The sequence below is a fragment of the Pristiophorus japonicus genome, chromosome 16, assembly GCF_044704955.1.
Source record: "Pristiophorus japonicus isolate sPriJap1 chromosome 16, sPriJap1.hap1, whole genome shotgun sequence".
NCBI lineage: Eukaryota > Metazoa > Chordata > Chondrichthyes > Pristiophoridae > Pristiophorus > Pristiophorus japonicus.
In genome coordinates this window covers 128476678-128491239 of record NC_091992.1, presented here as the reverse complement: position 1 = coordinate 128491239, position 14562 = coordinate 128476678, and the positions used below count along the sequence as shown (strand labels likewise).

The window sequence follows — 14562 nt, the reverse complement described above, 5'->3', positions numbered from 1 at the left end:
GATAACAATGGTAACCCATCTTTTTGAGACTCCAAGCATCACAACTACATGCATGCAATAGGCTCCTTGGGGTGGTATTGTGTATCTTAGTTTACAGAATACAACGTGGATTAGATTGCTTGCCTGTGCCTTTGGATGGCCAATGGTATGTTATTAGAGTGGGAGTAGTGGGTAGTTCTTTTATCACTTCAAGCGGGATGTTACATTTTTTACATAGCCTGTGTTATCCATTGGCTAATAATCTAGGCCTATGTTTTAATTAATGGATGAATAAATGTCTTGTTTCCAGGAGTCTTACAGACAAGTAATGAAGATGAGACCGAAAGACTTATGGAAACGGCTAATGGTGAAATTCCGCGGCGAAGAGGGTTTAGATTATGGCGGTGTTGCTCGGTAAGTGATAATATAATGCATGCAGAAGATTTTTTTTAATTGTCACACTTTTCACGACTCCCACCCCCACTAAGCTGTGCTTGGATTCCCGATTCAAGGAAAGGCAAGTCGACTGCCTCCAGATCTCGGCCAGTGTTACTCTAACAGTCCACTAAGATGCACAGTAGCAGTAGAGACTGATTTTTCCCTCCAGCTTTTCCCCTTTTGTGTTGAAATATGAGCCCACTGTTTCCTCAGCGTCCACAAGGCAGCGATCCGGAGCTTGCTATTTGGGGAACTTCAGGCACAAGCCAATGCCCCACCTCTTGGGCAGTGTGCTGTTGTGATGGTATTCCACAGCTAGTTCGTATTATGCACTTGTAGGTCTTTATACAGTGTACTTTATGATCAGTAAGTACCATTACTTGCTGCAGCTGATCCAATCTACTTTAAAATGTGTTGTAGGAGACATAGAAACATAGAAAATAGGTGCAAGAGTAGACCCTTCGAGCCTGCACCGCCATTCAATAAGATCATGGCTGATCATTCCCTCAGTACCTCTTTCCTGCTTTCTCTCCATACCCCTTGATCCCCTTTGCCGTAAGGGCCATATCTAACTCCCTCTTGAATATATCCAATGAACTGGCATCAACAACTCTCTGCGGCAGGGAATTCCACAGGTTAACAACTCTCTGAGTGAAGAAGTTTCTCCTCATCTCAGTTCTAAATGGCCGACCCCTTATCCTAAGACTATGTCCCCTGGTTCTGGACTTCCCCAACATCGGGAACATTCTTCCCGCATCTAACCTGTCCAGTCCCATCAGAATCTTATACGTTTCTATGAGATCCCCTCTCATCCTTCTAAACTCCAGTGAATAAAGGCCCAGTTGATCCAGTCTCTCCTCATATGACAGTCCAGCCATCCCTGGAATCAGTCTGGTGAACCTTTGCTGCACTCCTTCAATAGCAAGAACGTCCTTCCTCAGATTAGGAGATCAAAACTGAACACAATATTCCAGGTGAGGCCTCACTAAGGCCCTGTACAACTGCAGTAAGACCTCCCTGCTCCTGTATTCAAATCCCCGAGCTATGAAGGCCAACATACCATTTTCCGCCTTCACCGCCTGCTGTACCTACATGCCCACTTTCAGTGACTAATGAACCATGACACCCAGGTCTCGTTGCACCTCCCCTTTTCCTAATCTGCCACCATTCAGATAATATTCTGCCTTCGTGTTTTTGCCCCCAAAGTGGATAACCTCACATTTATCCACATTATACTGCATCTGCCATGTATTTGCCCACTCGCCTAACCTGTCCAAGTCACCCTGCAGCCTCTTAGCGTGCTCCTCACAGCTCACACCGCCACCCAGTTTAGTGTCATCTGCAAACTTGGAGATATTACACTCAATTCCTTCATCCAAATCATTAATATATGTTGTAAAGAGCTGGGGTCCCAGCACTGAGCCCTGTGGCACTCCCACTAGTCACTGCCTGCCATTCTGAAAAGGACCCGATTATCCCGACTCTCTGCTTCCTGTCGCCAACCAGTTCTCTATCCACGTCAGTACATTACCCCCAATACCATGTGCTTTGATTTTGTACACCAATCTCTTGTGTGGGACCTTGTCAAAAGCCTTTTGAAAGTCCATATACACCACATCCACTGGTTCTCCCTTGTCCATTCTATTAGTTACAGCCTCAAAAAATTCCAGAAGATTTGTCGAGCATGATTTCCCTTTCATAAATCCATGCTGACTTGGACCAATCCTATCACTGCTTTCCAAATGCGCTGCTATTTCATCCTTCATGATTGATTCCAACATTTTCCCCACCACTGATGTCAGGCTAACCGGTCTATAATTCCTCGTTTTCTCTCTCCCTCCTTTTTTTTTAAAAAGTGGTGTTACATTAGCTACCCTCCAGTCCATAGGAACTGATCCAGAGTCGATAGACTGTTGGAAAATTATCACCAATGCATCCACTATTTCTAGGGCCATTTTCTTAAGTACTCTGGGATGTAGACTATCAGGCCCTGAGGATTTATCAGCCTTCAATCCCGTCAATTTCCCTAACACAATTTCCCGCCTAATAAGGATATCCTTCTGTTCCTCCTCCTCACTAGACCCTCGGTCCCCTAGTACATGTGAAGATAGAACCGAAGTACTTGTTCAATTGGACTGCCATTTCTTTGTTCCCCATTATAAATTCACCCGAATCCGACTGCAAGGGACCCACGTTTGTCTTCACTTATCTTTTTCTCTTCACATATCTATAGAAGCTTTCGCAGTCAGTTTTTATGTTTCCGGCAAGCTTCCTCTCGTACTCTATCTTCCCCCTCTTAATTAAACCCTTTGTCCTCCTCTGCTGTGTTCTAAATTTCTCCCAGTCCTCTGGTTTGCTGCTTTTTCTGGCTAATTTGTATGCCTCTTCCTTGGATTTAACACTATCCTTAATTTCCCTTGTTATCCACGGTTGAGCCACCTTCCCCGTTTTATTTTTACTCCAGATAGGGATGTTGAAGTTATTGAAGTTCATCCATGTGATCTTTAAAGGTTTGCCATTGCCTATCCACTCAACCCTTTAAGTATCATTTGCCAGTCTAATCTAGCCAATTCACGCCTCATACCGTCAAAGTTACCTTTCCTTAAGTTCAGGACCCTAGTTTCTGAATTAACTTTGTCACTCTCCATCTTAATAAAGAATTCTACCATATTATGGTCACTCTTCCCCAAGGGGCCTTGCACAACAAGATTGTTAATTAGTCCCTTCTCATTACACATCACCCAGTCTAGGATGGCCAGCCCTCTAGTTGGTTCCTCGACATATTGGTCTGGAAAACCATCCCTAATACACTACAGGAAATCCTCCTCCACCTCATTGCTACCAATTTGGTTAGCCCAATCAATATGTAGATTAAAGTCGCCCATGATTACTGCTGTACCTTTATTGCACACATCCCTCATTTCTTGTTTGATGCTGTCCCCAACCTCACTACTACTATTTGGTGGCCAGTACACAACTCCCACTAGCGTTTTCTGCCCTTTGGTATTCCGTAGCTCCACCCATACCGATTCCACATCATCCAAGCTAATGTCCTTCCTTACTATTGCATTAATTTCCTCTTTAACCAGCAACGCCACCCCGCCTCCTTTTCTTTTCTGTCTATCCTTCCTAAATGTTGAATACCCCTGGATGTTAAGGCAGCATTCTTGCAGGCGTTAATTAAAATGGTCTTAAACACAATGTAAGTTGAGAGGATTGTTATAGCAAATTAATTACATTTAATATTTGTATTACTCCTTCCCCCAGTTATTAAACACAACGCTGACTGCGATCACTATTCTGTTTTAAATGGGTCTGTATGCAGTGCCACCTTGTGGATACTTTCCTGGACAAAATAGAAATGGGCCAAATCTGTATCCAACCACTTGGAAGTCCTGATGATCTTTAGAATTGCATAATACTTTGTGAAATACATTGCACTTTTATGGCATGCAGCACAGTGTTTCTTACTTTTTGTCCCTCCTTTTTCCCTCCAATTTTCTCCTTCTCCTAAAGGTGTTGATTCCTTGCTGATGTAGTTTCACCCAAGTGGCCATTCTTAATGCGTGAGCCCAGTGGTGAGCATTGGCACGCTGTTTGCTTGTGGAGGAATCCCTGCCGAACCTGATCCTGTTTTCACCTGCCCTCCATACCTCTGTGTCTAGCATCACTGGAGCAGGAGCACGAACCCTAGGGACACTGAAACCAATCCTAATACTCTTACTGAACCCCAGTTGAAATCTGCTAACTCAGCACAGACTGGTGATTGAACTTGGGGACTTGCTGATTTAGACTTAACCAGCTGAGCCATTTGCAGAGCTTGTGATTTATTTTCCATCTGCATTCCCTTACCTGAAATCCTTTTTAGTTCAATTCTCTCCTAATTTCCTGAATTCAGGAAGGGGCGAATCTGTGGACATCTTTACTGCCTCAGACAAAGGCACTCTTTCCCATTTAATGAATCTGCAGTTGCAGAGTAATAACCGCTGTACTGTCAGCAGGTCCACAGGTGCTTCTCTGAGCTGGCAGACTTTGAAATATTTTAGCTCAGGCACTGTGACATTCGGGAAAATGATTATAGTCATAAAGCTGGCCAAGAATCAACAATACCTTTACAACTGCAATAACAACCCTAGACCAGTACAGTGGTACATAAAAAATACACTTGTACTTACCCTGTCATCTCTTTTTCCCTCTCTCTTATTATATTAGTTTTTTACTTCAGTTTAGCTGTTTTCTAATCAGTATAATGTTAAACTTTGCCTTTTTTTAATGTAATTTTGTTATTTAGCTTTTATTACTGACTTTTTTTTCACCGTCTATTATTTTTGGAAAAAACACTAGGCACAAAGTGTTTGAAAACTAGTCCTTATTTATCAACCAGTCAAATGCCAAAGATCTCTAGATTGACTTAGTCGTAGGTGCGATGACTAGTTCAGCCCTTGATCCATGTCCAAACCGAAAGAGACTGTCAGCCAAAGTCTATATTGATTGCCTTGACTGAGTGACATTATCTCTGCCGCTCTCAGGGCAGAGTCTTTCATATGTAGTGATTTAATACTTCAGTTCTGCAAATAATTGTGGCAATTGAAAACCATTTTGTAAGGCTTGAATATTCTTCCACTGAAGGACTTTACACTGCCAGCTTCAGATCTGCGCCTGAAACTGACCAGCAGCTTCTGACCTGAATTCTCTGGCCAATTAACAATGAAACTCTGATTCACCGCGGCCTTTGTAGTCTTAAGTATTTTAAAAAGAGGAAGAAATCCGTCCTGATCTGAGCATTGATTTTAACATTGCAGAGCAGTTGTACCTTGTCATCATCGTAGGTGGTCCCTCTAAACGAGGATGACTTGCTACCATGCCAAAAAAGGATGAGTTCACAGATGTTTCAATGAAGGACCCGAACGACATCCTCAAGGGTGGAAGATGCCTGTGCGTGGATTTTTGTTAATGTGGGGTGGCCGTTGCACACCAGCCACCACACTGGCTTGACAGAGCTCGGTCTTGGTCCAGTGGCAACGATTACCCAAGACGACTGGAGACCTGCTCTGCTGCACGGACCTAGTGCGCGCACACATCGCAGTGTGGGCTGGCCCGTGCTGTCGCTGGGCCCGTGCTGTCGCTGGGCTCGTGCTGTCGCTGGGCCCCTGGCCCTGAACTCCCCCCTCCCCTGGGCCCCAATCACGTCCCTCTACAGTCTATCTGTTAGCCTTCAAGGAACACACACCTACACGATAGCAGCAGAATAATACATTGTGTATTAAATGGTCCTATGCTCTTGTCCTTGTAAACCAGCACATCCTCTAACTTGCCATGAGATCACCGCTGGATATCTGCTGACATAAAATAAAAAGGTTTCCACTTTCTTTCTTGCAGAGAATGGCTCTATCTTTTGTCCCATGAAATGTTGAACCCATACTACGGACTGTTCCAATACTCCAGAGATGACATCTACACATTGCAGATCAACCCAGACTCTGCGGTTAATCCAGTAAGCATAAAGTATTTTTATAATTGATGGCCTGTCAGTTCCATCATATGATTCTTGTAGTGGTGGTTTGTTATTTCACAGTAAGATGAGGAGAATAGCCAGTAGGCCAGATGCACTGTTCATAATTACTGCAAATAGTCCAATGAGATTAACCTGAGAGAGTGCAAGCAGAAGGAACAAGATTAATGATGAAAACCCACAGGTCTATGTGCGCGCGCGCGTCCTGGCTTTTAGTAAAGCGCTCTGCCTGTTGGAGTAATTGACTGTTGATGGACAAGAGTGGAATGAGAACTTATCTTCCAGTGAAAGATGGTATTTTAAAATTGAAACGTAGTGCGATACAATGAACACAAGACGTTTATTAGATTTAATACTGCTCTGAACAGTCTGTGGTAAGTCAGATCAATGTATACAAGTTAATATTTCTTAAACAAGTAAGTTTTCTTCTCATTAGACTAAATCCTGAGGCTCTAGTTAGCCCAGGCTTAGCTTGGCTCTTGATCAGTTTATTCACTTTTAGTGGAATCATTAGTTGGAGCACTGCAGGAACACATGTTTGTTTAATTTGTGTAAGAAGAGTGAAGGAGACTATGACAATTACTGTCATAATAGATGGATGATGTTCAGGAGCACCAGCAGTGAGATTGTGACCCAGAACATCTCTTGGGCAGTACCCCGGAGTCGAGGATGACTTGCTTCCACACTCGGATGAGACCAATGCGGGATCTGCAGTCTCTGTCACAGGTGGGGCAGATGGTGGTTGGAGGGACGGGTGAGTGGGGTGCTTGATTTGTCTTTCGCTGTTTGTACTTGGCTTCTGTGTGCTCCGGGCGAAGAGACTCGAAGTGTTCAGCGCCTTCCCGGATGCTTCTCTACTTTGAGCGATTTGGGGCCAGGGATTCCCAAGAGTCGGTGGGGATTTGCATTTTTTCCAAGGAGGCTTTGAGGGTGCCCTTGAAGTGTTTTCTCTGCCCTCCTGGGACTCGCCTGCCATGTCAGAGCTCAGAGTAGAGTGCTTGACCCAGAACACACTGCATTAACAATGGTGGATGCATACATGGCTTGAACGAGCTGCGGGAGCACAGAATTTGGAAAATAATTTATTTTCGGGATCATTTAAAATTGGTTTGTATAGAAATATGTGAAGAAATAAGTTTATACCAACAGTAGAGATCTACCTGTATAGGAGGTTTGAAAGTGTATGTCACATTTCAAAGTGTCAAATGGATAAAAAGAGAAATAAAGGTCGTTATTTCATGCTTTTTTTTGCTGATGTGCCGTTGGAAATTTACAAGCGCCTTCAGTCAGCAAGTATCTCTCACCAAACAGCAGTTAAGCTCTTATTGATCTCGGACTGTGTTTACTTAAAGCAATTAGACTCTGTGATCTTAAGGAAATATGTCTCCTGAAACACAGATCTGTCTTAGCAGCAGAATAATACAGTGCGCATTATATAGCGTAAAAGATTCCATGGCGCTATTTTGAAGAAGAGCTGGGGAGTTCATGACCTATAGGACTTCTGAGCATTTTACAGCCAATAAAGTACTTTTGAAGTATGGTCACTGTTGTAATGTAGGAAACACGGCAGCCAATATGTCCCTACAGCAAGGTCCTACAAACAGCAATGAAATAAATGAATAGTTATTCTGACTTTTGGTGATTTTGGTCGAGGGATAAATATTGACCAGGGAACCAGGGAGAACTCCCCAGCTCCTCTTCAAAATAGTGCCATGGAATCTTTTACATTCACCCGAGGGGGCAGTTGGGGCCTCAGTTTAACGTCTCGGCTGAAAGAAAGCACCTCCAACAGTGCAGCACTCCTTTAGTACTGCACTGGAATGTCAGCCTGGATTCTGTGTTCAAATCTCTGGAAAGGAACTTGAACCCACAACCTGCTGACTCAGATGTGGCCGCAGCTGAGAATATAACACTTCTGTCAGTACAAAGCAGTGACTGACCCTGAGCAGTGCCACAGAAGATCTGTTGGTGTTAATCAAATTTAAACTCTTGCTGTTTTAATCCTGATTGTTATACAGTGGAACTTTCCACATACTTTTCTCATTTTTCCCTTGGTCCCTGTATTTTACACGTTCAGTACTGCAAGTGGAAGCAGCCCGAGATCTCACGTTTTGTACAGCAACCCCTCTCCAATCATGACATGAATGCAGAACTGTAAGCAGCAGTGTCAATTCATGGGGTCGCTGAGGAGGGGTTGCAGCATAAAATACCTGCTCTCCTCCTGCTTCCGACCAGTTTGAAGCATAAACCACCAACAATAGAGGGTGTTAAAATTATGCAGATGTCTCCTTTTATATTGCCGCAGAAATTCTGCTTTCTCCTTCTCCTTCGCGGGCGTTCGACTAGATTTTAGAGAAAAAATGTGCACCTACCTGAAGCTGCTGTGCCTGCTCGAGTTCCCGATCCACAGGCCTCCTCTCCCTGCGTGTGGCAGCACGTGCTCGTAGGGACGTCCGTAAGCTGGAACTGGAGTCACATGGCTCTGGCCAGCCAATCAAGGTGCAGTATTTTCTTATTCATAATAATAGGAACTATGCAAGTTGGAGTTCCCATTATTATGAATGAGAAACCTCCCACCCCCAGCACCCAAAACACTAATTAAAAAAAAAAAGAAAATGTACACTACATATTTAAGATTCATTTAAATTAGTTATTAATGTCTTATAAAAAAATATATATATCTTCCTGATTTTTAAAAATATTTTTAATTACGTCTTAAAATAAACTTACTGTAGTGGGGAGGGTTTTTAAACAATAAATTGTGTTTTCATAACTATTTTAATATGTTTTTGTGTGTTACTTGCGCCTGTAACAGTAGGCTATGTGCCTGCTTTTTCAGGCACAAGATTTTTGAGGACATTTGCTGGGCAAGATGTGCGTAAATTCCGCAATCTTGCCCTTGCAAATGTCCTCGCTCCCGATCTGTCGAGCTCCAGCTCGACGGATCGGAAAAGCCGGTTTTCAGCGCATGCGGCTTTTCCGATGCCTTCCCGAGTCCGTAGAAACATCATACAGGCCCGGGAACACCGGAATTTCTACTCCAATATCTATAGAACAGCAATGACTACATTTCAAAAGGAATCCATCATCATAGGCAGTCCCTCGGAATCGAGGAGGACTTGCTTCCACTCCCAAAGTGAGTTCTTTGGTGGCTGAACAGTCCGATACAAGAGCCACAGACCCTGTTACAGGTAGGACAGACATTCGTCGAGGGAAGGGGTCAGTGGGACTGGTTTGCCGTGCACTCCTTCCGCTGCCTGCGCTTGGCCTCTTCATGCTCTTTGCGTTGAGACTTGAAGAGCTCAACGCCCTCCCGGATGCACTTTCTCCACCTTGGGTAGTCTGCGGCCAGGGTCTCCCAGGTGTCAGTCGTGATGTCGCACTTTACCAGGGAGGCTTTGAGGGTGTCCTTATAATGTTTCCGCTGCCCACCTTTGGCTCGTTTACCATGAAGGAGCTCCACATAAAGCATTTGCTTAGGGAGTCTCATATCTGGCATGCATACTATGTGGCCTGCCCAGCGAAGCTGGTCGAGTGCGGTCAGTGCTTCAATACTGGGGATGTTAGCCTGGACGATGACACTGATGTTGGTGCGCCTGTCCTCCCAGGGGATTTGCAGGATCTTGCGGAGACATTGTTGGTGTTATATCTCCAGCGACTTGAGGTGCTCTCTATACATCGTCCATGCCTCAGATCCATACAGGAGGGCGGGTATTACTACAGCCTGTAGACCATGAGTTTGGTGGTAGATTTGAGGGCCTGGTCTTCGAACACTCTTTTCCTCAGACGGCCGAAGGCTGCGCTGGCGCACTGGAGGCAATGCTGAATCCAGTGTCTGATTGAAATACTCTATAAATGCAAGATTTTCTCTCTTCCTTCATTCTTTTTCTTCCTTTGTGTGTCTCTCTCTTGTCTGTTTTTGCTTTCTTCGTCTCTTTCCCTCTTTCTGTCTCCCCCTTTACCCCACCCTCTCTTTCATGGCAGTTTAGCCTTTCAGTCCTATTGAGATAAGTGTCATGGTGCACCTTGCAAAGTGACGTTCTGGTTTGAGGGAGTTAAGGTAAGTTTACAATGTTTAAATTGAAGTGATGCAGCACCTAGCTGTAACTTTGTGCAGTACCTGAATGATTAATTCATAATGTAGACTTTAAAAGTGAAGTTTCTGATTCATTTTAACACTTCATTTGTTGAATTATATGTTTATAGCCAGTCTAAAATATAAGCCTTGAAGTCCGACAACTATGCATGGATAAAAGTACGTCTTTATATTGGCACACACAGAATAATTCTCATTTTATTGAGGTAGCTGGTTAATAAAACTGATGTTTCTTTTTCCATGATTGGTGATTATAGTCCCATAGCACACGTGTAGAGCAGAATGACGGTTGTATTGGGATATATGGGGTAATGGGAGACTACGTTCAACCAAAAAACTGCATCTAACAGAAGAGCCGATTTGTGAGTGCAGATGAGTGAGCAACAGTTTCTATGGGACAGCCTAGTGGAGCACTAATAGGGCGCGAATTTGCACGCGAGCTTCTCCACTGAGGTTGGTTGGGGAGTGACTTCGGATACAGGGGACCTAAAGAGGAAGGAGGAAAAAAAAATGAAAGAGGGTAGTAATTTTGAACTGACGTGAAATCAGTTAGTTGAACAATTTTCATTTGGTTATGAAATTTAAACCTTCCTTGGGCTTTGAGCCAGTTCAGATTTACAAACCCCTCGATGCTGCATTCAACTTGAGACATGTTCCCCAAAGCTGAATGGAGTCTCCCAGTTCATTCATGGGTTAAAAGGTATTGAATTACTGATCCAACATGCTAGTTAGTCTTCCATTTACGGATCAAAACCACAGGATTCACAATAGCTGTTTGTGATACCGGCCCTTTGAGTTTTCCACTTGCACCCCCAGAGAAAGAGAGGGATGTCTTTCTGCTTTGAATTTCAATTCCAAAGGCACTGAATAATCCTTGCCATTTACATTAGAAGTTTGAAGAACAGTAGGAAATATTGATAAAGTTAATGTGTCTCGACCCCACCCTAAAGATCACATTGCTGGAGTTTTTAATGTCACAGGATTTTGATAGTGTTTTAAGTTGTCACCTCAGAACCAGGATAACCAGGGGGCATAGATTTAAAGTAATTGGAGAAGAATTGAGGGGAGTTGAGAACTCTTTTTTTTCACCCAGAGGGAGGTGGGGGTCTGGAACTCACTGCCTGAATGGGTGGTAGAGGCAGAAACCTTCAGTGCATTTAAAAATATGGAAAAGCACTTGAAGTGCTGTCACCTATAAGGCTACAGACCAAGTGCTGGGAAGTGGGATTAGGCTAGGTAGCACTTTTTCGGCCGGCACAGACATAATGGGCCTCCTTCTGTGCTGTAAGTTTCTCTGGTAATACAATTTTAGCCTTTAAAATGAAATTTATATTTTCAAATTTTGCATTTTAATAGTTTTTTTAAGATGAGTGGCGAGGTCTGCAGAGACACAAGAATTGTTCTTTAATCTTTGTGTTGTGTCTTTTAGTTAAAGTATGAACATGTTTTCTGCCTTGCAACATCTGCAAAGTTACTTTTTTCCATTTCTAACTGTGCCTTATAAAATAGTTAGAATGTACAGATGGCTTTTTGAGTCTGCAAAAGACATATAGTACCTTGTAAATTAAAAATTCTTGTTGAAATCTGAGAATGTCTGGAGTTCAGTGTAGGAAATAATAGTGGGACAGATGCTTCTTTTTAAATGGGATGGGAAAAAGTCTACGCACATACTTGGAATGAACTCTGAAGACAACACTTCATTTTTAAACCGTTAAATTGCAAGGATAGGGATTAAAGCATAACCTAACTATTCCTTGTTATCTTGATTTATTGGCGACTAATCTATCTGACAAAGCATGAATTGCAACAAAATGTTAATTGAAGACAAATTATTGCTGAGCACCTTTTAACTGAAGTGTTCCCCATTTCCCTTTCCTTCAAACTAGGAGCACTTGTCTTATTTCCATTTTGTTGGTCGGATTATGGGGATGGCAGTGTTTCACGGACACTACATTGACGGGGGCTTCACTCTGCCCTTCTACAAGCAGCTGCTGGGAAAGTCGATCACACTGGACGACATGGAGTCTGTGGATCCAGATCTACACAACAGCTTAGTCTGGATCCTGTACGTATCCCCAATACCACTTGGCTCGATCCACGTGGAGAACACTTTCAGTAATTCCGCTTTAAACTTCACGAAGAAAAATTAAATTAAATTAAATCAAATCAAATCAAAATAGGGTGGGACGGGGTGGAGATTATTTAAAGGCTCGCTTCGAGAGAATCAGCCGGTGCCAGAAATCTGCGCACAGGCAAAGCTAAATGTTTTGAAAGCTGTGGGGATTGATGCACACTGACTTCATCTGGAGAGCTGGCGGAGCAGTTGTGGACGCGAGCGTGGGTTTGTGAATGCCACTTTTGAGTATTCCCTGTACAGTGGGTGTATGCGCTAGGATGATGTGATAATGAAGTATTTTTGTCTAAGTGCAGTATTTAATTTTGTCATGGTGTATAAGAAGTTAAACCCAGTTTAATTCACCAAAATCACAGGTCAGCTTAACTTGGTGCACTGTTACAACAATTAGTCTGGTTGTTGGGCATCCTCCAAGGGAGGATCCAAGCCATTCAATTCAAATGCAAACATCTTGTGTGATTTGTCTCCCTATATATTCTGGATTGGAAGCTCCTTTTGAATTAACGAGTATTTAAATTCATCGGGTCCTCATCACTGTGTTGAAGGTATTCATCAGCCTATCTTTTTAAAATCAGTGAATATAGCAAATCTTTGAAGATAACTAGTCAGGACAGATAACATCCATAGTTGTTGGTAGAAGAAGGAAAATGAACCTTTTATATATGAAAATGTCGAGTCATGTATTTTAGCACAGCAGTTGCAAAGTATTTATTTTCTATTGCTACATGGAGTCAGCTTAACTTAACTGCTGTAAAAAATATGTTGCATTATTGCCACTGTTTGCTTGTTCTCTGTTTTAATAAATGTGTTTGGCAGTTATAGTCCAAGACGAGGTCTAGTGTAGTATTATTCTGCCGTCTTCCAAAGCCCAGGAGGATCTTTTGAAGACCTAAAATAAAGCCAGTAACTGAAAAGGGTTCTCTGTTCATTACCTGGATATGTTAAAGGTTTTACTCAGATATTGAGGGGAGTAGATATCCTCACTGGGACATGGAGAGCAGGGAGTACCCATGGAACGAGCCAAAAGTATCTCGAATTTTTTTTTAAAAAAGGTCAAGGAAACCCAATAATGTAACAATCCTTTGCAATTATATATAGAATGGTAATTTACCTATTTTGGGTCATATTCTATTCTGTACATTCAACACATCCAAATTACTGCTTTACAAATCGAATTGTTCTCCCCAAATATCAGTTTGAACAAATGACGTAATGATAAACAGGTTTAACCAAATGTTGTTATAATCTTTAAATAATTTATTATTTTTGTTAATTGAATAATTTTCTATTTATGTAACTTTTTTTAACTTGTCATATTTTCAAAATACATTATTGGCTTTGCCATTTAATAGTCTCTGAACTATAGCATTAGAGCATATTTTTATTGCAGCAGGATTTGAAATCTTTAGATGTCTGCCAGTTGAACCCTCTATGCGTTAGCAAGTAGTGATGGCATGTATATCTTGGGATGAACAGCATTTTGGGGGGGGATTTGACGTAAGATGGGGGTCAGACCTGGTCTGTTGCTTAATCGCTGTCTTTATAAAAACTGTTAAGGCACTTTTTGCATTTCTGTTTAAATTTGCAAAATGAGGTGCAATATTGATGATATTTAAGGCTAAATAGGACTTGTAGGATTGAACATGAATATTCACTCCGTGACGTTCTGTGAGCACGGAAGCATTTTGAGAAGAGATGCATTTTGGAAATGTGTGATCTAAAGTTTATTGGAACAAAATTTGCCACAAAACCTATTCACCATCAGGTCACATTTGTGTTCCGATTCTGACTGATGAGATTTGGGGAGAACCGTTAATCAAGACCCATACTATTTATAAAATTGAAACATAGAATGTGTTAGCTATTCAGAGAGCGTGATACATTTTTCTTTTGTTGTCTGATAAGACGCTTAACCTCAACATCAACTGATAACTCGCAACATGTACTAGACAAAAGGTAGGTTACCTTTTGGGAGGAGAATAGTTTGAGTGAGCAGTTTTATTTCTCTCCCATGCAGTGAAAATGACATCACGGGTGTCTTAGACCACACGTTCTGTGTAGAGCACAACGCCTATGGGGAAATTATTCAACATGAACTGAAGCCAAATGGAAAAAGCATCCCTGTAACCGAGGAGACAAAGAAAGAATATGTCCGGTAAGAGAGAGCACAGCTCTGTTCAGTTTATTGCTGCTTTGTGGTGATACTTCATGAAACTTTTATCTCATTAGCAAAACAGTCAGCAACAAAATAGCCTAGTAAAAGGGATTGGATTTCTTGGTGCAGATTTGTGCGGTTTGAATGCATGCTACAGCTTTGCTTTGCAGTAAGATAATATCATCATCACAGGCAGTCCCTCGGAATCGAGGAAGACGTGCTTCCACTCCTAAAGTGAGTCCTTTGGT

At 42.3% G+C, this 14562-nt stretch overlaps 1 protein-coding gene across 1 annotated transcript in view; it reads left to right on the top strand.

Moving 5' to 3' along the window:
* Window positions 1-14562, top strand: part of smurf2 (SMAD specific E3 ubiquitin protein ligase 2) — a 237643-nt gene that overhangs the window by 212478 nt on the left and 10603 nt on the right. Inside the window, exons 14-17 of the mRNA XM_070857868.1 lie at window positions 290-393; window positions 5797-5911; window positions 11912-12090; window positions 14177-14314. Coding sequence (XP_070713969.1) covers window positions 290-393; window positions 5797-5911; window positions 11912-12090; window positions 14177-14314 — 536 coding nt within the window. The remainder of the gene's footprint in view (window positions 1-289; window positions 394-5796; window positions 5912-11911; window positions 12091-14176; window positions 14315-14562) is intronic.